This window comes from Cyanistes caeruleus, chromosome 21 (assembly GCF_971803275.1).
Source record: "Cyanistes caeruleus chromosome 21, bCyaCae1.hap1.1, whole genome shotgun sequence".
Taxonomy (NCBI): domain Eukaryota; kingdom Metazoa; phylum Chordata; class Aves; order Passeriformes; family Paridae; genus Cyanistes; species Cyanistes caeruleus.
This window is the reverse complement of record NC_141721.1, coordinates 3,050,269-3,073,742: the sequence shown is the minus strand read 5'-3', so window position 1 is coordinate 3,073,742 and position 23,474 is coordinate 3,050,269. Positions and strand designations below refer to the sequence as shown.

The following is a 23,474-nucleotide window of genomic DNA, read 5'->3' as shown; positions in this document are numbered from 1 at the left end:
TTGTACTGGTCTTAATTCCATCCTGCTTGTCATGGTATCCTTCCCCAGCCTCCCACCATTCTGAATGACAGCAGAGTTGGAAAATTCTGCTTTTTGGTGTGGTGGAGTTCTCTGTCAGCAGGGCTCAAACAAGCTGGGTGCAGAACAAGTCCTGTTGCTGTCCTGCTGGGGTTACTGCCTAAAAACGAGCAAGGGAAAGTGCAGGGGAGAGAGGGACGAGTGTCTCACAGTCTGGAGAGAGACAGACTGCAAGGCATATGAGACAGGAGGAACTGCAGTATCAGCACAGGGAAACAGGACCTAGAGAGCCTTCAGGGACCTTCTCTGAAAACAAAAGTTTTAGGTTCCAGTGACATGCTTGAGGGGTACAAAAAAAGGATACTTTCATTTCCCCCTTGCAAGCATTGCTCATCTTTGCCAAATACTGGTTCATGTTTTTGTGAGTATTTTGGTGTGGAATGTTTTGTGATGCTTTTGTAGTACATCAGTGTAGTTAACAGGTTTGAGAGTCGCTTTCCTACTGACTGGGGATCAGAACTGGGGTCACTGTGGGACGTGGAGACACCAGCTTGTGCTCCACAACACGCCCAGTGCTTGTGTAAGCATTCCCTGCTGAGCCAGAGTCCTGGCTCCTCATCTATCTTAAAGCAAGAACCCTCAATAGAGCCGATCCCTTCAAGCACTACAGTGACTCCCCAACCTTGCGCATCAAAAATCAAAGTGGAAATGCACCTGCACATCCCCTTCTCCTTCCCTAAACCACCTCCTCTATGTCAGTTTGATTTCCCCAGAACATGCCATTTACAGCATTTGTTGCTTTTTTCCCCTTTCTGCATTCCCCTCCCATCTCCACAGGAATCCCTGCTCTCTGGCTAGCTCCCATTTCCATGAATAGGAGGCACACATGCCAGGACCACATGGGGCCAGCGGGCTGCTCGCTGACCCTTCGGCTACAGCCGGCCGGGAACGCTGGGACACCCAGGGAGAAGTGGCTCTGTGCCCAGTGCCACCAGCCCAGCAGCAGTGACAAGGCTCAGCCATGCAGCTTGCCCTGAGACACCACTCACCACAAACCCCCTGGGATTCCTCATCAGGGAGTGTGGACTGTGGGCACACCTGAGGTGACCCCAGATGGGCAGGGAGGTCTTACAGAACCACTTAGCTCAGATTTGTCAGGGATCTGTGGTGTGTGAACAGGGATCAGTACCCAAATGTCTCTACTGACATCTGCAGCATCAAAACAATGGGTAAAACAAGGGGGGAAAAGATTAAGTTAATGAAGCTTCAGATCACATGATGACATCAGATCCTTTAGCGGGCTCAACACAACTTCCACACAAAGTTTAGGGAGCAGGACCAGAAGAAACAACAGGAGCTAAAGGCTGAAAATGTGATAATTCAAAGTTTTCTTTTACATTTCACTTGCACACTTGGTGCAATCAGCCATTTGGTCTCTCCAAGCCTTAGTCAGGGGGTTTGTCCAGGCAGAGGTAAATCTCATCATGCGATGGGAAATGCACTCTGGAAAAACCCTTCATATCTGATGCTGAAATTAGACAGTTTCATATTCCTGAAGGGAAATGAGGTGAATGAAGGCAAACACCACCCAACACCCCAGAAGAGAAAGGCAGGTGATAGGAGCAGACTCTGGAATTGCCAGAGGGAATCTGGCAGCCAATCTGCTCTTGTTAATGGACAATGGCAGCTCAAAATCGCAACTCCTAAGGAGAGAATGGAAACTAACCATTACCCTTTTTAGGCTTCCCTTGCATAGACACAAATTTAATGTCATCTTGCTCCTTCAAGGATTATTTTCAAGCAGTTTGGGAGTCTGGCACTTCATGTGTGACTCTGGAGGTGGCACTCTGCAGGCTGTCTACATCAAAAACTGCAAGAAAGGTTGATTATTCTAAGCTACACACAAGGCTGAATCTGCCAGGCTTCTCTTTAGTGGGTCCTGCTACAATGCATAGTTTTTCTTTCCAAACAAGCTCCAAACTGCTGTTATCTAAGTAGGGCTCACATTTTTAACAGCTTATTCTAAGGATCAAGTAGAGCAGGTACACACATCCCCTTCCCAGTCCAAGGAATTTGGCAATCAGGTTGTAATTTCTGCCTGGGAACAGCCTTTCACAGAAAAGAGAGGTGCTGAACAGAACTTGTTACAACCTCATGACAGCACCTTGGGCAGCAGTTGAAGATAAAGGCTGCTCTCATTCTACAGCACATTGGGGTGAGGACAAACCCAACACCTTCCCAGATTCATTTCTTCCCATGACCTGCTCAGGGACCTGTTATAAAAGGAATCACTCACTACAGGAAGTGAGAAGCTTCCCTGAGGCTCTCCACGCATTGCTTTCCTTGCCTGAAGCCATCACATGGGTTTGCCAGGCTGAACAGGACTGACAGCTCATGGCAGGGTAACAGATCCTTCACTCAAACCCTGGGACAACCTTTCACCTTCCTGAGCAGGAGCACAGAGAGCAGTGACAGTGATAAAATACCACACTTAATCACCACAGCTCTAAAGCAGAAACACCAGTGTGGGCATAAAAAAAACCAAACAAGGGCAGACCTCAAAGACACTCAGCTAATCAAATGTGAACACAGATTCCTCCAACTTCTCTCTTTACCAACAGGAGAGCTGGGTTACAAAGGTACCCACAGCCCAGAGTGAAAGGTACATCACACTCTTGGCTTCCCATAAAAAGCATAATTTTCCTACAAATACAACTTTTAGGGTTTTTTACTGTGGCACACAGGCAGGTGAGCCAAAAACAGGAACACAGCTGGTCAAGGATGTATTAGGACATACAGCTTGGAACTCACTGCAGATAAAATAGCACAGTGATTACAGAAGAAAGACAGACAAAACCATCCCAAGACTTCTCTTTGCAAGCCAAAAGTCAGCAAGAACAGCCTCCAGAATGCAAGCAGGCTTCAGACAACGTGAGGAAAGGCCCCATCATGGCTTACAGAGATTATAAATGACCCTTTATATTATATACAGATGCTAGGAAGGAAGGTTTAGGACTTTTACTGGCATGCATCCAGGATGGCAGAGAATATATTGCTGCTTATTCCAAAAAAATATTCCAACCAAGCAAACAAAATGATCCAAACAGCAGCACCATTAGGATCTCATGCATGCTCATCACCAACATATTTACCATGATGTTCTGCAGCATCCCATGGAACCGGTCCTTACTCAGAGAGAAGTGTTTCACTTGGTCCATTTCCTCCAGCTGTTTCCAAAGAAGCACCCCCTCCTCTCACATCCTATTTAATTCTTGGAAGACTTTCACAGACAACAGAGGATCTGCAGATCATGGCCCACAAGCTGCTGATTTAGACAGTTTCCTTCTGGGGCTACAGACTGAGATCTCACGTCTTGATCACAGCTGACAGCGTGTTTTTCCAGATGGAATAGGGGTGTTGATGCCAGCAGATATCTAATCACATTCACTGTGTAGGTTCAGGATGTTACTGTGGACCCTTCAGGCTAAGTGGAACAACATAATCAATAGTTTGCTTCCATTTGGAGATGCTCTGCAAACTCCTCCTTGGAGCTTAAACAGCCGTGACCCCTCCCTCAGCAGATGCAGAAACTGTTTGCTTCTTTCCTAGTCCAAACTGCTCGCTTTTTCCAAGCTTTTCTTAGTCCTGGAGGTCCCCGTAGGGCATTCCAGGTGGATCACAAGAGAAAAGCCACCTGGCTGTTAGCTGGCTCAATTCCCTGGAGAAGGGATCACAAACCGAGCAGTGTCAGAACCACAGGGCTGGACGGATCAGGACTCAGCAAGTGGCCGGTGAATTGGGATTGTGCAGCTCACAAATGGAAGTGGCTGCATTCTTACCTAATCACCTCTTTCAGAGGGGTGACAGTTCAGCACCACACACAAATCCAAGGCTGCCTGCCCTGCCAGGGACAGACCTACAGCAGGCACCACCTCCCAGGCAGGACCTGCGGGCTGATGCTCTCACCGGACTGAAGGACACTTACTCATGAAGGAGTAAGTACGTCTTCACCTTATTTACCACATATTCTTGGTCAGTGGTCACAAGACCAGAGGTTACAAGGCCTTTTAAAAGAAGTTATTTAGCCAATAAACTAATGCCACAAAAGAATGTTTCTGCCTTCACACTAATAACTATTTTGTTTGATACCTCTCTGCTGCAGTGTGCACTTTCTTTTCTAGTCATGTAGTGACACACAAGACTACTTATTATACCTTAAACTTCTTATTACTTTTATATATTAACTTTAAAACCTTAACATTTCTTACAACTTAACTTGATGTCTTTCTATTTAAATTCACATTCTTACTTACGATTCTAAGCTTGGAAGCTTCCTCTAAGGCCTCAGGTCAAAACTTGTATCTATGTCTATATCTAAGCTTGTATTTACAAGATTTTGAGAGCTTTCTGTGTTTGGAATTCCCACAGACAGCTAACTGGACAAGCCAGCAGGAAGAGAAGTCTCTCTGGGAGTGGGAGAACACTTAACATGCAGGATAGTTTCATCAGCACCTGTTCCATGTGTTTGGGCACAAACTGACCCTCCCCACTCTCAATAAATATCACAGAAGTCTCTCAGTAAGGCTGGCATTTCTGATGCTTGTGATTTGCCCTAAAGCTTTGTCCTATGTAAACAACTGCACTGAATTATCTTTTTGTTTCCATAAGGATAACACACTGTGTGTTATACTTAGCAGAGATCAACATTTAGGGCACAGAAAACAGTAGGAGTGTTTTGATAGCTAGGTAGATTTCCCCAAGTTTCCTCATAACATTTTTCACTGGAGCTATCAATTTCCCTGCAATCCTAGAGAGGAATTTCAATAAAATCAGAAGGTCACTGACTTTCACTGGGAAAAAGTTGCTGTTCTGACTCAATGAAAGCAAAGTGTGCCCTTTTCTCTGTGTAAATAGTACAGCATCCCATTTGCTCTGCCAGAACAGCAATCCATACACTGTGTGCTGGAACCCAGCATTAGGAGGGGTTAGTTATTTATATATTCCCTTGAGGCCAGGAGCAGAAGTTGCCCTCTACATGCCAAGAAATCCAGATTCAAAGGCTGCCAGGCTCTCTGGGGTATCTCTTCCTTGAACCATCCAGTTCTTTAAAACTACATTATTCCTTTCTTATTCACAAATACACACCTCCCTGACTGTGCTTTGACTCTCATCAGGATCAAGTTTTCTAGCTAATTCAGTTGGCTGTGACCAGATTACTCTTTACTGCTGTGACCTGGCTAAAGAGGAAACAATCCCATCACATGTTACTGGAAAGCTCAGATAAAAGCCAAGTTGGGCTTAAGTTTCCCCTGTTCTTGGCTGTATTCATGCTCTCCCCAGGTAACTAGGTTTTAGGATCAAGGCTGTCATCCAGCTCATTGTCCAGCAAAGAGCCAGCTACAAAATTCAATTGTAACCAGCAGTCTCCACAATATTGGAATGTTCAGTGTTGATGGATTGGTTCAGGATTGCCTGTAGATAGATGGACCATTGCTAAGGAATCCATCAAAGACCACCTGGCAGGGGCAAGGGGCTGGCTGTACACAAGCTTATGATGGCAGGGTTAAGTTCAAAGCAGGTTCTGCTCCTCCATTACAAAGTTTTAAGAGACCTGCAAGTCAGAAGCCAAGACAAGCCACAGTAATCTTGTTGTCAATGTTGATGTTTTACACATGCCTTACTCCCACTGAGCACTTCATAGTCACTAATAGAGGTTACCTTGACTCCTGCAAAAAAGGGAGAAAAATCTCTGTAACAGCCCATTCATCTTGGGAAAGGAATAAAACTGGAAGGCTGCTGGTGTTTCTGAAGCCAGACAGCAGCAGCCATTTGAAGCAGCAGAGAGCCAGAGGCATGAACAAGAATAAGACAAGTTCCAGGTCTCCTACTCTACTATGTTGGTCAGACAAAGATTGGAAGGAACTCCAATCTCTCTGCACACACCACCACTCCACTCCCACAATAAGAGTCTGAACAAAGTGACCATAAAAATAAGTTCTGGCTAGCAGAGTAAGATGGGACAATTTATCTAGGAACCTCCCAATAGCATAACCCTTCCCCAGGGGGGCAATATGTTCTGTGCTTAGTGCACTTCAAATACGCACTTGCCAATAACAGCCTTAAGTTTTCCCACACAAAGTGGATTATCAGAGCCTGCTGGAGGGAGTTTAGTCCAAGAGGAATCTTTACCTTAGGAGGAAAACACAGTTCAGTCTGCACAACAGCTTCAGTCTTCAGCAAGCTCTGCAGCCAAGCACATTTAACTGTGCTTTCCTTTCTTTGTTTTATGCAGGGATGACCCTCCAAAAAGCACTACCTCGAGAGCTGAGCTTTCTTCAATCCAAAGGAAACTGCACAAGACTTTACCTTATCCTCCTGCAGCCACTGAAGTTACAGGGGCTAAGGGAAAACTTCTCTCTACTGGAATTATTAAACACCTAGAGGCAGCATAGCTAAATACTATGGAACATGTGTGCAACTCTTCTTCAGAGACAAGGAGGGGATCCAGCTCCCCAGAGCCACATTCAGCTCCTTCAGCCATGAGAACATTCCTCTTCTCTTCTGACTTGCAAACTCATTCACTTTGCACCTGCCAGCTGCTGCAGCTACTGCACGAATGGCTCTGAAGATAAGAACACTTACCTGTTACACACCCTTGATCCACTTGTAGAGCATCAGCACTCATATTAATGAAGGATGGAACAGAGGCAGATGAAGAGTTAAGTGTTGATTGGGCAGGTAGTATAAGAAACAAATTGACTGCATTCAAAACATGCCCCTCTATGCCTGCATACCTGTTTGTGTGTGCATAAGGGCAGAGGGCTGGGAAGACACAAGGAATATTCACCCAGCACAAAGTCCCTCTGATTTATACCCAGTACCCATCTCCTTTCAGTTTGCCAGTGACATGTTCCAACTGAATCAAACCATAAATATGGTTGATCTGAACCATAATTACCTTCAGTATGGAAATGAAAGAAGTTAGTCCATGACTGAGTACTCAGAAATAAAATGGGGCTTCACCCCTTTGAAGTTCTTTGCTTTTACAGACATTCTTTTACACACTGAAATGTTTTGCTGCTCCCTCCCATGAGCTTATCACAATCAATGAGAAGACAGTACTTTCCAGTGTTCACAGAGGGAGGAAAGAGGAAATGTACAAAAATATCCATGGAATCTGTCTTTGTTAAATTAGACTGACTTGATGGAATTTGGCATTTGATATCCATGCAGCATGGAAATCATGCACAATTACAACCAAGTATGTAATTTTTGCAACATTAAAAGCTGCTTGAATTAGAGCCTTTCAAAAGAAGAACCTGAGTCTAAACATTTTTGCACAGCTGGATAACGTGGCTGTAGATAGGTCTAACACCTCCATACACAGAACTGGTTTGCTCGTTTCTAAAAAGCCTGACCTTAAAAAGAGGGGTGGGATCACAGGAAAAAAAATCCTTAAGATCCTGATTGAAAGTAGAGAGCTGGGATTTGGCACACCAACTATTTGTCTGAAACAGATCCCTGTGGTCAAAGTCTACATTTGGTAGATTTGGTCTGTGTCCTCTAAGGGTCTGATTTAGAACTGGTTAAGCTGAGGACAGTGACCCTGATCCTCATTAATAGCATTGGACTAACTTTGATAAAAGTCAGTACACCTGAGTTTGCAAAAATTAATTCAGAATTAAACTCTTAATTTGACTTAGCAAGAGGTAGACTGTGAATTTTAAGTAGAAGAACAGAGCACTGACACTGCTTGTCCTCAAAACTTTTGCAGAAAGGAAAACATTAAGAAAAGCAGTATAAGGAGTCATTGACCCAGTCAGAGCATCCTATGCTTTACTACTGCACCATCTACAAAGGCAGTGCCCATGGCTGTCTTTAATTCCCCTTACAACAAAACACTTTGCACAATCCAGTCCTCCAAAAGGGACAAATCACGCTCCTGCTGGTTTCAGCATCTCCTTAAATCCCACCCTATGCCCTACAGAGCCTGTATCTGCATCACCAGCCAATCTGCAGGGATTGGACAGGGCCTGCTCCCAAGTTTGTTTTGTTTTTTTGCTTATAGAGCTCTGTACAGACAACAGAGTATCTTTGTGCCTCCCATTCAGCCCTCTGGTGCCAAACTCCCAGCACTTACCAGCAGCAATGAATGCCACATGCATGACAGGAACACAGGCACTTGGCCTAAATGAAGCAGTGTTTTTCATTAACATTATACTGGCACCAAAAACCACAAACTACAACAAGAACAAAAGGCAATGTCAAAAGGACAGTGTTGAGTGTATCAAAAAAAAAAAAAAAAAAGGATTTCATGATCAAACTTCCTACTATTTCATGATGTTAATCTGCTCACATAACATGCATGTTTTGGGCTTTTCCTGGAGATGAACAGTTGGGATATTGCTGCCACTGGAGACAGGTACATCCTTTTGATAGCTAGAAAGAAAAAAATTTGTATTGAAAGAGACCCCACAGACAGCACATTGCTTTTTCTTTAGGGCAATACAGATGTGTTTTCCTTATGTTTTTCAACCATCAGAGCCCCAAAAGGTATCAAAAACCAGATTAAAGTATCAGCTTCAGGTCTTAGGAAATACCTGCACAAACAGCTGTATCAGGTAAACTGAACCCACAACTCTTCTAGCAACACTTCTTCTACCTGCCCACTTCTCTTTTCTTGTGGCACATTTCAATTTTTTCAGTCTAGGTCTTTGATTTGGTCAGCAACTTGTAAAGGAATTTGTGGTGTACAAGGGACTACACAGCAGACATTTCTAAGTAGTGACCTACCGTGTGGATGCCCATCACTGTTGGGAGCAGGATCTCATGAGCCAAAGGCACCTCTTCTAGACTGACACTGCAGCAGGACTGCAGGCTCAGCTGTACTGCACATCACTCCTGGTCCAGGTGACTGCCAAAGTGCCAGACACGACAACAACCCCACTGAAACCACCAAGGGAACAGCCTTTCCTCAAGTGCAAGAAAACTCTACAGTTTTCTAATGTTTCCTATGCTGGAGGAGGTGATTAGAAACAATAGGCCAGTCTAGACAAATCCATCTTCTTATTTTGCTTTGAGATCAACAATTTATCTTCTTCCTTTCAGCTTTTTCAGATTAGCCACTTGTGTTCAGTGAGGCAGCTGAAGCTCAGGTACCTGTGAGCCAGCATTTGCACCAGGCCTGAGACAAGACTCCTGCTGCTGCTCCAGGAAGACTCTTCTGGGGACAGTTGTACCCCACTAACATGTCAGCACTCCAAGAGCAAAGCACTTTTCTCCAGTAACTGCTCTACCAATGTGCCAAGTCATCTGAACACCAGGCTGTGTTGTGTGCAGTAGATAAATCAGCCTATTACACCCAGCCCAGCTCAGACATCCCCAGGATGAGCCACATAAGACCCAGTTCAGTGAAAACAAAGCCTTGGAAAACCTATCTGTCTGGGTATTCAAAGTGTTAATCAGCCTGAAAAACAAACCCCAAAGTCTGTGTGTTAATTTGCTATTTAAATTGAAAACTTTTTATTCCATGTCTGCCATGTCTGGCACAAGGCTGTCCTGGGCGTTACTACAATAAAAAATAATTTGGAAAATAATCCTATTGTTCCAGTCACACCCATGGGAGTTTCATGTGTAGGGAAGTAGGAACATCAGAACTGAGATCTGTTCTGTCATCAGAGAGCTGAGTTTGCCCTTTACAACAGCCGGTTTTGATCCAAGGGCATATTGAGAGCAAGATCAGAAGCTGAGCTAAGGCAGGAGGATGTATCAATAGCTTTAAGGTTAAACTAAATTCCAGCTTGCACTGGCTAAAACTCTTAAAAAGCACCATTAGTGTAGCAAACTAGCAATAGCCTTTACAAACATATGTCCATGTCCATGGATGATTAGTTTATCACATCTTTCTCTTCCTCACCTCCCTCTCAAGCCAGTCCTTCCCAATGCCCATAGAAATGAAGTGAATTGCTCTAAAACACCTCCTGGTTGCCAATGACCAGCCCTTCCAAAGAGCCTCCTCTGCTCTTTGGTAGTAGAGGCCTCATTGAAACCTCCCTGCAACTATAGCACGGCCTGGATGAGGCACAACAATCTGCTGTACCAGCAGCCTCCTTTTCACCTCCCTCCAGACTCCCACTCTTACACTCTCCTGACTGCACCCGTCCAATGCCATCAAAAATAACTCCACAGCCTCTGCTGTAGAGCTCAGCTCTTTGCACACAGCAGTCCCAAACCCCTGCTAGTGAGCACCTGATGTTGCCTCACCAAGTTTTAAACTCACTCTTCAGCAGATGGTGTGTTTTAATCACACAGAACCCACTGCACTTTGATATCTGTCTACAGACAGACTGTAAAGAGACAGCAAGAAACTAAATGCTTTACCTAACTATTTTCAATATAAAAGGCTTATTCTGCTTTTAACACAACTTCCTAAGCTTTCACTGGTTCTGGAAGCAGTTGCCATACCTCCTTTCTAGCCAAGAACAATTACTTGTATTCTCCTTTTAAATCCTGCTGCAACCCAGTTTGTTCATTAGAAATAAAAAGAGCTTAAAAAAAGAAAGCCTTTCTCTTGTGAACGGAAACACTAACACCTTTCTCTATTATTAAAAAATTCTTGAGCAATCTACAAAACTGCTTTAGTGCCTCAGTGCTTTGGAAGCCTCTGTTTGGAAGGGAGGAGATCTACATTTCAGTATCCAGGTGGAAAATGGGTTTCATTTGGCCAAGTAATAACAGCTGAAAAAAAAACCCTCCATAGCCTATGCATGCACAGTAGATTCCTTAGGAATGATAACACTGCCTTGAAACATTCCCGAGTACACACGTGGGAAACCGGATGGGGAGAAAGCAGCACTGAGCAAGAGAGGGGACAGCAGGAGGCCTGAAGGAGAGATACAGGCATTTGGACAGAAAAATTCCTGCCCTGTTCTGTGCAGAATTGTACAGAAAACTCCACTAGATGGGGGTTTGTAGGGTTTCTTTGGTGATGGTTTAAGTTAAAAGTTGCCTGCCAATGCCAAAGTACAGGGCAACCTAACTGCTCCACCATGGCAAAGTGCAAAACTCCACAACATAAAGCATTTTAACCACAAATTGGTGAGAGTGCAAACTGATGCCCACAAGTGAACCAAACTCCTAAAGCAAACACTTCACAGGCATCCCTCATCATTCTGCTGGGAATGGGAATGTATGGAGTTACTGGTGAGAGGGTCTCAGTCTGTGTGTGCAAAGGAGTGGCTGACACTAAATACATTAAACACACAATACTGACAAAAGCTAGGGGCAAATTCAAGGCAAAACCATTAAAGAGAGATTAACTTTTTTTTTTTTCTCTTCTTCTATTTACACACATTTTTTCCATCAGAGAATGAAGAGTGACACAAATAGCATGCAAGATAAAAGTTAGATTAAAACAAGCAGTTATGACCTGAATTTTATCAATGGGTGACAGTTATTCTGTATTTCTGTTACCTTTTTCATAGTTTGGGAAGAACAACTGGAGGAAAACCAGCAAGCTGTGAGTGACACACAGCAACAATCTGTGTTTATTATTGCACTAAGTATGTACACAAACAGCCCTCACACACAACAGCTCAAACTTGTTTGTGGTTTTTCCTCCCTCATAGAAACAAGCATGAGAGCTTTCCCATCCACCTTTCACTACAGTTTGGAGACATTTTTCCATGCATTGTCTCAGAAAAGGAAAGTGCCAGACTGGGCCACCCTGGAAGCAAAGCCAGCAGCAGCTATTGCCAGAGCACTCAACTTGAGGTTTTCTAAGGAGGTATAGAGGGATATATGAACACTGCAGTGCTGAGCATCACATTAAATGGCTGTGGCAGACTTACATCACAGCAGAAAAATAACAGTTTCACTTGAAACCACTCTCATTCACAAATCAAAAAGGTTGGTAGAACCTCAGAGCATGGAGTGATGGAACAACTCCTGAACTGGCTCCCCTTGCTGGAGGTATGTCCATGGGAACAGCCTGTTCACCTATCCAGCTGTTACTGGCAACGTTTGAGCCACAAGCCCATGGGAAGTGTGTGATTTCAGTCAAATGCTTGTATGGGGTTTGGTGTTGATCTTTGTGGTGGTGTTTTTTGGTTGGTTGGTTAAAAAAAATCCGCCCCAAACCACACCCCACACATCAGAGCTCATGGAGGTGCCCTGCAAAGCCAACCTTGCTTCCAACAGGGATCCTGATATCCAATCCATCACCCAGGCAAAGGCAGCACAAGATGACTCCCAAGTTCAGCCAGATGAAACGTCCGACACAAATCAACCCAGTTTCTAGCTGCATTCAAGAGACAAGCTGGGATGACTCCTATAGTTCCCACATTCCCACTTTTCTCCTCCTTCTTCCCAGCCACTAGAGATACACAGCTTCACCCCAACCTTCCTAAAAGTTATGCAGCAACTTCTCCAAATGGTACCTGAGAGCTGAAAGTTTACCTTCAGCGAAATTCCACAGTCATTTGCAGAAGCTACTTTGAAAACCTTCTAGTTCAGACGCCAAGAACCACTTGGCAAGGCCTGACAGACATAATTAGAGAGCTTGATTGTTTCAAAGGACATTACCCAAGAAAATTAGTATGTTGCTGCGGTTCTTGAAATAAATTTACAATGGGTTTGGTTGCAGAGGTCTTGCAAGGGTTTTAGCAGACTTTTAATTACAGTATCGGGCCTCAAGTATTTTTCTAGTGCTTGGCAATATGAGATCCTATTATTTCTGCTTGCAATGCACACTCATTCAAAGCTTATCCACAGGCCGACAGCCTAAGAATTCCTACCACTCTGTAATCCAAAGTTTTTGTATCATTTGTGATATACATTAGTGACTTCCAGTAACAGCTGCCCCAGAGACAGCATTTTACTGTGTGATAGTTTAAACCCTTTGGCTCGGTGCTGTATCCTGAAATACACTGCAGGGAGGCTATAGCTTTTGCTGCAGGTTATGCTGATTTACAGCAGCATTAAGCCAAGCACTGTAACATCCTACAGAGCCAATTTGCCTTTTTGCTCTCTGCTGTACTTCAGATGGGAACAGGGGAAGTTAGCAGCATCACAGCCCAGAGCTGCCTTTTTTCCAAGGCTGGTGCTCTTGAGTCACACCCATTGCCACAGGCATTTGTGCCCTGAGCACAAAGCAGCAGTCAGTGCTGCTTCTAAAGGTATGTCCAGGCTCCCAGAAACCACCCTGGGGACAGGAAAGCCCCTCAGCCTTGTGCCATCAGCCAGCCCTCTGCTACTGGTCAGTCCAGTCTGCCCTGCTCAGCACCTCCCTCTCCCACCCCTCAGCATCTCCTTCAAACTAACCCTTCTCTGCAGAGCTCAGGCAAAGGCTTACTCCCAAAGACCAGTTTCAGTCATTCAGACTCAGAGAGGCACAGTAAACAGGGAGCAATGACCTCTATTCTGTAAGAGTGGAAGTTTATACAAGAGCCAAGTATTATCATTCACAGATTTATTATAAACTTCAGCATAAATTCATATACAATACTTTGGATTTTGTAGCTTTCCCTCTAAGATATAACCACACCCTCGTGAAATACTCCCCAGAGCCTTCCTTTACATGAAGGGAAGTATTACTATTCCCATTTTATTTAGGGAAAAGAGAGAGAACTTGCAAGTCTCAGTTCCCAGACTCTGTGCTGCTCTATAGAATATATATTGAGCATTTAAGGAAATAGTCTTTGTCTTGGGAAAGAGGGTGGAAAACAAAGCCTTATGAATCAGCCAGCTAATAATTAAAAGCAACTAAATCCAGATCACTTTAAGCTACACATGAGAATCTGAACTTCTCAGATGCTGAATTCCTCTGCCGACCAGAAAAGCCAGGGTCACTTGCCCAGCTGGTCACTATTGTTCTGTCCAATAAAGTTCTGGCAGGAATGCATGTTTAACAAAATACAGAGATTAGGCATAGCAAAGAATGCAGCTCCCCCCTCAGTGTTTAGGTTAGCAGGGTTTGCCATGTTGAAATACTGAAGCTTAAGCATATCAGATTTTCTCTGTCCTGTACTGCTGGTGCCAGTGACAGACACAAGCTGACAGCTCGCTTCTCAGGGGCACTGCCATTTTAGCTCTAAGTTTATTAAAAGCTGCATAAAAAGTTCACCTCAAATCGGCAGTGACCACAAATTAAATCAGTGTTTTCTTGGAGATGCAGAATTACAATGGAGAAAAGCTCTCTGTACCTCCCCACATGCCAGAAACTTTTGAAGGGCAGCTTAAACCAAGCCAGAGATTCAAGGGACCAGATTTTGAGACCCTTGCAACAAGGTAGCTCATCTTTTAAGTGTTTTAGGACAGCCTAAATTTCCAAAAGGAAATTTAACACCCAGTGACAAAATACAGCATCAGAATGGCAATGACCTTCCTAACATCTGCCTTAGTCTAGCTCTCTGACAAGAACTTTTTAGCTCAATTTACAACAAGGGACAACACAGGACTAGAGCAAGACACAAATGTCACAAGAACAAGTCATACATATGATCTGACAGACCATTTGAGATCTTCCAGGAACACAGCTTTTACTAAACCAATGCTATGCACAAAGCAGCTCTGATACCTCAACTGGGCCAAGAATTTCTCAGCTCAAAGAAGAATTATATTAAATGGACAGATATTTGAGACTCCTAAGTAGATTTGCAATGGATATAGTCCTTGGAGAACTGCATACAAGGAGGTTATAAATAGTCTGGATTTACCTCAAAGTTAGTGGGTTATATTCAGAGATACCAAGGATTCCTAAGTTCCCCCACAGGGGTACAGTAGCTCATGCTGGGTGAAGTTGTGGTTCATAGGTAGGAAGCATCTAAGATCCTGTTACCATGGAAGTCTCTCCTCTCTTTCTCCTTCCACAGAAAGCTGAAATATAATTTTCTGTCAGAAGCACACAGCAAATCTGGAACAGGTACAGCTGAGATACAGACCAACTGACAGGCATATCTAGGAGTTCCTTCTGGGAGAGCCTTTTTGACTCATCCTAGCACAGCAACAGAAACCTTATTTTAGCTGGTATTGCTTTCACTGCCACTGAAAATGCAAACAACATCTCAACGAGATACAAGCAGCCAGACAGCCCACATCGAGCAGGGTTGCAGAAACCAGACAGGTTCTGGGGAAGCACAAGACAGAATCAGGCAAGAAGAAAGCCAGGAAGCCAAGCAAGCCGAGGCAGAAGCAAGAGAAGTACCCTCAGATTAAAAAGTTTTTCTTTAGGGAAAACACAAGCAGAATCTCCCTCGGGTTGAAGTGTTAAATTCATGTGGGGAGAGCTGTCACCCATTGCTGCCTCAGACGAGGATTTGAAAAAGCTCCCTGTGCTCTGCTGTGTTTACAGCAATAATGAGAGCCCAGAGGAAGGGGTTAGAAACATCTGAGTTTAATAAGAGCTAAGCAGCACACAGCAAAAAAGAAATGTCTGCCCTTCCGTTCAGGGCTACCACACCCCAGCAAGCACCGCCACCCCGGGCCAACAGGAGCCCAGCATGGAGACGTTATGTCATCCATCCAGCAGCCCATCTGCCCCCAGCCCTTCCCCAGGAGCAGCAGCTCAAACCAAGCTGAGAGCTCCCAGCACCACACTCCTGAACAACTAAGCAAAGTCCTGTAGGGAAAAAGCAGATGTTGATTGACCCCAGGCACAAAACAAGCCAAGGGCAAGAAGGGGAGTTTTTGTGTAGTGCCTTAACTGAGCAGCTCCATCTCACAAGGTCATCCCAACGGGGCAAAAGGAGTATTTAGCTCATTTAGCACCTATGCAGCTGCCTTTTCTTAGTCCTAAACAGCTCTAACATCCAACATGCGCAGGGTAAGGGGCATACTGTTCCCATTTCACACACAGAAAACCAAGAACCTTAGTCCTCAGGTCCTGCAATCAAATTTGCTGTGCCACCTTCCTCACAGTCCACCCCCAAAACTGTCTTTGCATGAAACTGGCATTTTTCATTAAATACCATATCATATACTACCTTTATAAAGCACGCTCTTTCCATGTCTCTGGTCTTTTTATTCCATTAAAAAGTGGAAATCAGGAATCAAGTGTGTTGTCCATCTGCAGAGACAAACACACCTCCTCTCCAGAGTGCACATACGCACACAGAAGAGATGGGGGGACATCCAGAAGAAACAGAACTGGACCTGTCCTTAACTCTACAGACTCAGTATAACTTGGTTACACAACCACATCCAGGGAATACTCCCCTGCCTCATGATTTCACTGCACTGGCATTTCTGAGATGCTCTGAGCAAACACATGCCTGTATCCAGCACAAATGCTGCAAAGAATATCACTTCCACCCAGTTCCTAGGGGCAGAAAAAGTGGAATTGATTAAAAAAACATCTGACTACATAACCTGATGTCAATATTGGACATGAATTGGTCCCTTCTCTGCAGTGGTACCTCACTTTAGCTTTAATGTTTTGACAGATGGTTTGTCTGCTCAGCACAAAGGCAGGTGGCTGGATAAGAACAGCCTTACTCAGCTCTGGAAGGACGGACAGGAGACACAAAGCAAGCCACAGAGGTAAAGGGAAGAGTCCTAAATAAGAGAATCTCACAGCTACCATCTTTTCTCAGTTTCAAAATCAACTATTATGGTTTTGAGTGGCAGATTCTCTTTCCTAGATAAACTACATCAATATGGAAGAGGAGACTGAACTGCTCCAAACATGAAACATTGTGAAGCTGCCTTCTGCTTTTCTCTCAGAGGCATCCACTGTGTGGGCCTCTGGGTGAAAGCCATTTCTAGACAGATAGAAGAGGCTTCTTTCTTTTCCAGAAATATGACTGACCAACTTTAGAAAGCTGAAAAGGAGTCTGAAATCTGGAACAGCTTCCTATTTGTTGGTTGTCCCCAGAAGATTCAACTATTTTCAAACAGCAAGGCCTAAATACTACAGGCAATACTTCCACCCAAGCATACTTTTAACTTACACATCTGTTCAGTTCCAAGAGGAGGAAAACATTACTTGTCAAAACCAGCTAAAGCACCTAAAACATGTAATACATTACACATCAACAAACAACCATCTCTGCAAAAAAAAGGAGTCAAGGAACAAAACCAACAAGGAACAATATCACAGTTCCTACTCTCGCTGGTTTCTGCAGCATTAGGGACTTAACCCAGATGAGTGCTACACTGTGCATATTTACACTAAGCAAGAGATTTAATATTATTCAGCTGTATAAAAAGATGAAAAATGTAGGACAGTGACCAAATTAGTAGCATCGGCCTTTTTTTCCAATTTGCAGCTATTATCCTCAACGGAATCTTTGTGATATCTAAGTTGGCACAGGCTGGCTGTATGCTCAAAGATTCAAAATAAACATTATGCCTCAGTGGAAGTAAATTTAAGCACTGTCTAGATCTGCCTAATTAAAAGTGAGTTGAGAGCTTTGTGCATATTTCAGAAATGCTGTTGGATTAATTCTTGTATTATCCTATAGGAAAGGCATCTATGCTTTATAAATCAGTAACATTTCCAGACACACTGGAGATCTGATGCAGGAAAGGGTCCATTACCCTGACCCAGCAGACCTAAAGCACTCTATGCTTTCAGTTCTTAATCCTTATCTGAAAGTCATTCTTCATTTTCCCCCCTTTATCAAGACACAGCCCAAGAAAACAAAGATGTGAGTAAATATTCTATGATCCCAGTGTCACAGAACCACTTCCCAAGCACAGCTGTGACATTTCTAACCTGACCTGTTTCCACCAGCACTTTAGCACCCCAACAAGCTCAACTTTGGGAAAACTGAAAATAAGGATTATTGAAAGAAACATTTGTTAATTTATCCAAGGGGAGCACAAGTTCACTGGCACCCATTGTTTTGCCTTTCTGCTCCCTTTGGTTTCTCCCCTCAAGCTGGTAAATGAAACCTACCTAAGAGAAAATTATTCACACAAGCAGCTGGAAAGGCAGGACAGTAGATTTCCTACAGGAATACAATTTACTGCAGTAGCTACAATCACATCTGGTATTTCAAAGCCATTCCAGTGTCACCAGACCCTCAGACAACCATTGGCTCCACTGCTAATTGCATTGCAAAGTTACAGCCCTGAACCCCACGAGTCAGATGAAGATCATATGGCTGCAGAGTCCAGGGAACAAACACCAAATAGTTCCAGGGTCTGGTGATGAGCTCAAGACCTTCTGACCTCTTGGTTACCTGGGTCGGGCACTTCAAAGTGGAATTAGAGCAGAGGACTCAGCATGACACAAATCCCAGTTTGTTTGCTTGACATCCTCTCAGTTCATAGCAAACCAGGGACCTCAGGCAATGAGCAGACAATTAGGTGATGGAGAGAATGACTCAGAGAGCAAGATCCTGTCACTAAAAGGAGAGAGAACCACATTTGGCCAATATGTATAGTTTTGTATTCCACACCCACTTAAGAGTCACGAAAGGTTCAGAATTTGAGGCTGAAATAAGGCTCAAGTCATCTTTCTCTAATGAGGAGAGAATTAATAAAAATCCATCAGGAAAACTCCAGATACGCATTCTGAAAGGATTCTGACAGACTGCATAAATAGGGATATTTATTCATAGATGGCCTTTTACTATTAAGAACAGGCTTTTATTGCATAAAGAGACTCACGGTTACTTACAAGAATTAAAACCTCACCTAAGAGGCTGGAGGTTGCTACAGTACAGTGCATTTGTTTTGGGGAGGATCATTTCCAGCCCAGCACAGATGTAGCTGTAGGCCCAGGCACAACACAGGCAGTTATTCTGGACAGAACACATCTACCTGCAAGAGGCCCACACAGACATCTTGAGAGCCAGACATTCAAGTGACCTGTTGGGAAATTGGTAGCCTCAAGGAATAATTCGCAACATATTTCAAGCACCAACACTTTGGGTTTCTCAGGGAAGCAAGACAAGCTGCAGTACTGGAAATCTGATGTCTGTTTAAATATCATTCCCACATCAAAGCAGCTCACCGAGCATGTTTAACTATTCCATGGAATCCACGGCAAAATATGGAGTAAACCATTGGTGGAGGAACAACTGGAACCCAGGTCTTGCTCTTCTGGGCTGTGCTTTGAGTCACAGCATGAAATGGCTAAAGGCCACCTGGCCTTCCATGTCAAAGTCTCTGCCTTTTACAGCTACCAGATACTACTTTCCTCTCCATACCCATCCTCAAGAAACATCACTGCCGTAGGAAGCACTGGGAATTACTGTGACCAAACCTGTAATTACCAGTAGAATGTGGATAATACCTATTTGTACAGTCCTGTTATTTGCAACATCACGGTTCTAATGTTCATTAACAGGAGGAAGTTTTTAGGCTGAAGAGTGTTTTGAAGACCGAACTGCCACAGCTGGACTTGCATCCACCCCGGAGGGCTTTTGTGATTGCACTGTAATGATCCCAGGAAAAAAATTATCATCCTACATTGCTTTTGGGTTCATGTTTTGGGATTTTTTTTCAGCCACCTCCATTTCTCATCCAAAGAGGTTTCCTGTCTGAGCCCTGCATCTATTCTCAGAAACTTCTGACTCTCACAATTAAGTTCACAAGCACTCAATGCATGACTAATTAGAAAGTTCAGGAAAATAGAATGAGGAGTTGGGAGAGCACCAACCCCAAAGACAACTAACACAGAAACAGACATTCCTTGACAACTGAGCTACTTCCAGCATGGGAACAAGCTTCCCTTAACTCAGCAAAGCTTCTCAAAGCTTGGAGGACTATTTCTCCTTGGCAGGCAGCCCCTCCATTCTTATGCTTCCAGTAAGGTCCACTTCCCATTCATTGCCTTAACATAGCAGCAAGTTCAAAACGCATGCACTGAATGGGAATTTCAAGCTAAACTGTGAGGCTGTTGCAGTCTGTGCAATGCAAACAGACACTGCTGCCTGGATTTCAGTCACCAGCACTTGCACATCAGAAGTTCATTTCAAGCACATGCAAAGATAGACTACAAGTGTCTTTGGTCTAATAATCAAGACCTGTTAACTGAAGCCAACCAGAAGCCAAAATATTCATTAAAGGGAAAAAAAAAAAAAAAAAGGAAACAAAGAATACATCATTCCTCCAGAACCAGTATTCCATGGCTTCACTTTGAAGAACGTGAATAACCATATTTTTTCCCCTAAATTTCCCTTTACCACCACCCCAAGTTTTTTTAGAGGGCTCAGGGCCTTATTTTTCTGGCAGGAAATATGGTCAGCAGTTCTCAGAGCCTCAGGAGCCCATCTTTGAGCCAGACTGCAACCTAGATACCAAGGGATATATCAGCACAAAGAACTACAGAAACTTCTCCCCTTGGAGAAATACAACTCTTATGACAAGTTAATTTTTAGAAAATCGATAGCAGATTCCCAAACAGCTCAATCACTTGTTGATCAAGGACAGGAAAAGACAAGCGCAGAAATATGGTGTGTCCTGTATCAAGGAAAGCTGTCAGCTGTACAGCATCTCATCAGTATGTGCTGCAATGTACCAACACCTGGAGCTGCAGCACAAACTTTCAAGGCTCTGTCCCTGCTTATTTATGACTCAGTAAAGTGCCAGAAGTCACTGGACAAAGCACACAATCGGAAGGTTCAAGAAGAGAAAGTGAGAATGGCCATATAGTGCCATTAATAGCAATCACCTTCTCACCATCTTGTTTTTCCAGGGCAGAGGCCAGAAAGCTTTGCTGTGATGGAGCTGCTGTTGCTTCACATAATTCAGGTGCTACCAAGATCCCATGTTTCAATGGCAAAAGGGACACATAAAAACCTGTCTATATCAGTCTGATTCAGTCCTCGAAAAAAGACTTTGCACCCGTATAGATTAATGTCAGACTTGGAGCAAAAAGCCTCACTCCTCTCATGGACCATATTAAATCCAGAAAAGTCCAGCTATCCCAACCTGAAGCTGCACCCGGCAGGAGACTTCCCTCAAAGGTCCAACACTGTGGCTGGAGAAAGTTTTCCCACAGAGATTTTCCCATCAGAAAGTGAAGCTGTTCAACATTTGCCAACAACAAAACTTCACCACTCAAGGGGAAATTAAAACATACAAAGATTGCTTCAACGTGTGATATTTGACTGAGCACTTGAATTTTTCTTTCACAACATCCACTGGTGATTTTTTCCTCGCTTCAATTTTTTACTTCCCCCTCTGCAATAAACTAGAATAGGAGATTCTCCCAAGGCGAAGTTCCATCGGGCATAAAAAATAAATTTAAAAAAATCTACCAGCTCTCCCCAACATTATTGTTTAAATCAGGTTTATGTGGTTTGACACAACACTTTGTAGCCTTCGAGAGAGACATGTTCCCCTGACAAAGCATCAGCTATCCAAACCACTGAGACACAGGAAAACTGGGAAAGAGTGGGAACTGGGGAAGGTCTTTGGTGAGCAGAGTCCACATTTATGTAAGCGTGGTAGCTCTGAACAAAGATCTGCAAGCTAATAGATATGTAAGACAAATGACATGTGGTTCTCATTGCAGCTCATGCTTTGGGAAGGGGGTACCTTGGAAGAGATCCAGCTTGGATAGGTTTATCCCATTACTCTCCTGTAATTTTCTGCCGTTTCAAACCCTTTGACAGTTGCTGTGGTTTAACATCACACCCCCTGCAGCCCCAGGTCTGTCTGACAGCGCAGCGGACAAAGCCACCTCCCCCCGGGGGGAAATCCGCACCATATGCGAGCCCCTTGCAAGGCACAGGGCTGGTGCTCGCCCCTGTACCCCCGACACGGAAATCCACGGGGTCCATGCCTTTTCCCAATCCCCAGCCCAAATAAGCGGTGCTAACAGCAGCACAACTCACGCAGACTAGGTATTAGCAAGGGAGGAGGAAAAGAGGTAGAGACAGGATGGACGAGCCCTGAATATTAAATCTCAAGTCCCCATTTAAGGGAATGACAGGGGGGAAAGAAAGAAAAAAGTGTAATTCAAGAACAACTGGAATCAGGTTAAGCCACTCTCTTGCTTTATACAGTGCAGCTCATTCATCTGAACAGCTGTTTCACCTCTAGAGAAATACCCAGAGAAAACAGAGGGGAGGGGGAGAAGCCTAAATTGTTTGCTCTACTGAAGCAGTAAGATACAGTAAATCAAACCTGATTTATATTAAGTTTATAAGAAATTGGGTTGGGGTGGGGGGAGAGGAGAAGAGTGGGAGGTATGGTTTTAAACAGCTACTTGGAAGTTGCAGCTCTTGAAGAGAGATCTGTAATTAAGGGCTTTCCTTTGTTGAGCTGAACAAGTTTTTCCTCGCAGCCGAGGGCTATAACAGTTCCCTCTGCCGGCATCCCCAGTGTCCCGGCTCAGGAGGTTTTCCTGCTCCGGCTGCGCACGGACGCGCAGCCCCGGCAAAGCCCCTTCCCCTCCCCGGCGGGCTGGGCGCGGCAGGGGGAGACTTTGCGGGTGTCATGTACCCAAACTCAGCTCCTCGACTCCCCAGCCGCTCCCTGCCCCAGGAGGCGGACGCTGCTGCGGGCAGGTAGGGAGCGTTCCGCACCCCACTGAGGATGCGGGCAGCCCAGCCCGGCCCTGCACCCTGCGAGGGACCGCTGCCCGTGGCTTTGCCGTGTCCGTTTGTCCCCCCGGAGCCACCGGTGGGTCGCAGCCTCCTCGCCCGGAGGCGGACCCGGTCTTACTCACCGGCGACTGGCGAAGCCGCTGCCCGGCGAGCCGGAGCTCTGCTCTGGGTAGTTGTGCTGCAGGGTTGATGCTGGGAATTGATAGAGGAAGCCGGTGCCCAGCGCGCATCCATGCAGGCAGCAGCACCAGGACAAGAAAAGAGCGAGCTGCATTTTTGCAAGAACGGGGATCTCCTACCGCCTCCGCCTTTCCCCTGAACACCGCACGGCAGGCGCGGGGCCACACCGTGCTCCCCCGGCCCGGGTCACGGCGGGATCCCACGGCACGGAGGAGCCCCGGGGCAGGGGGGCAATGGCGTGCCGGGCACACGGGGATGGCTGCTCCGGCTGCCCAAGGGAAGCCCCGACCCTCGGCAAGCCGAGCCCCGGCGGCGGCGGCTGCTGCCCGCGCAGGGGGTCCGGGGCCAGCGCGGCTCGATGCTCCCAGGGCGCACACTCAGCCCCGGATGCCTTTTCAAATTTGGCGAGGTTGGCCCGACTCCGTCAAAGGGGGCGTGGGGCTTCGGCGTTAACCCTTGCCAGGCCTCGCGGCAGACCCCGCTGCGGAGGGGTTCTGTCGGGGCCGGCGCCCGGGCCGGGGCAGGCGAGCCGTGCTCCCACAGGACACGGAACGCGCGGGGCTGCGCCTGGCCCCGGGCACAGCCGGCAGCGCCCCGCGGGCAGGGAGCGCCCGGGGAACCCCAGTCCCCAACCAAACCAAGGCATCACCGACACACTGCAGAAATCCGTGTGTCTCCCCGGTTAACCGAGGGCCAGGTCGAAGGGAACGCACGGCTCAGCAGTGCAGCCCCAATATCCCAAAGTTGGTGCCACGTTCACAGATAACTTCTGAT

At 45.3% G+C, this 23,474-nt stretch overlaps 1 protein-coding gene across 44 annotated transcripts in view; it reads right to left on the bottom strand.

Moving 5' to 3' along the window:
* The window catches only part of COL26A1 (collagen type XXVI alpha 1 chain), a 188,941-nt gene that overhangs the window by 132,892 nt on the left and 32,575 nt on the right, over positions 1-23,474 (bottom strand). For 7 of the 44 annotated variants that reach the window (XM_086859059.1, XM_086859060.1, XM_023939125.2 and 4 more), the window contains exon 1: positions 22,643-23,077. The exons of 24 other annotated variants lie outside the window; for them this stretch is intronic. In XM_086859059.1, coding sequence (XP_086715185.1) covers positions 22,643-22,794 — 152 coding nt within the window. In that variant the 5' untranslated portion in view covers positions 22,795-23,077. Of the gene's footprint in view, positions 1-1,750; positions 1,889-22,642; positions 23,240-23,474 lie in introns of those variants that run through there. 13 more of the 44 variants (XR_015278386.1, XM_086859062.1, XM_086859069.1 and 10 more) reach the window with 6 other exon arrangements.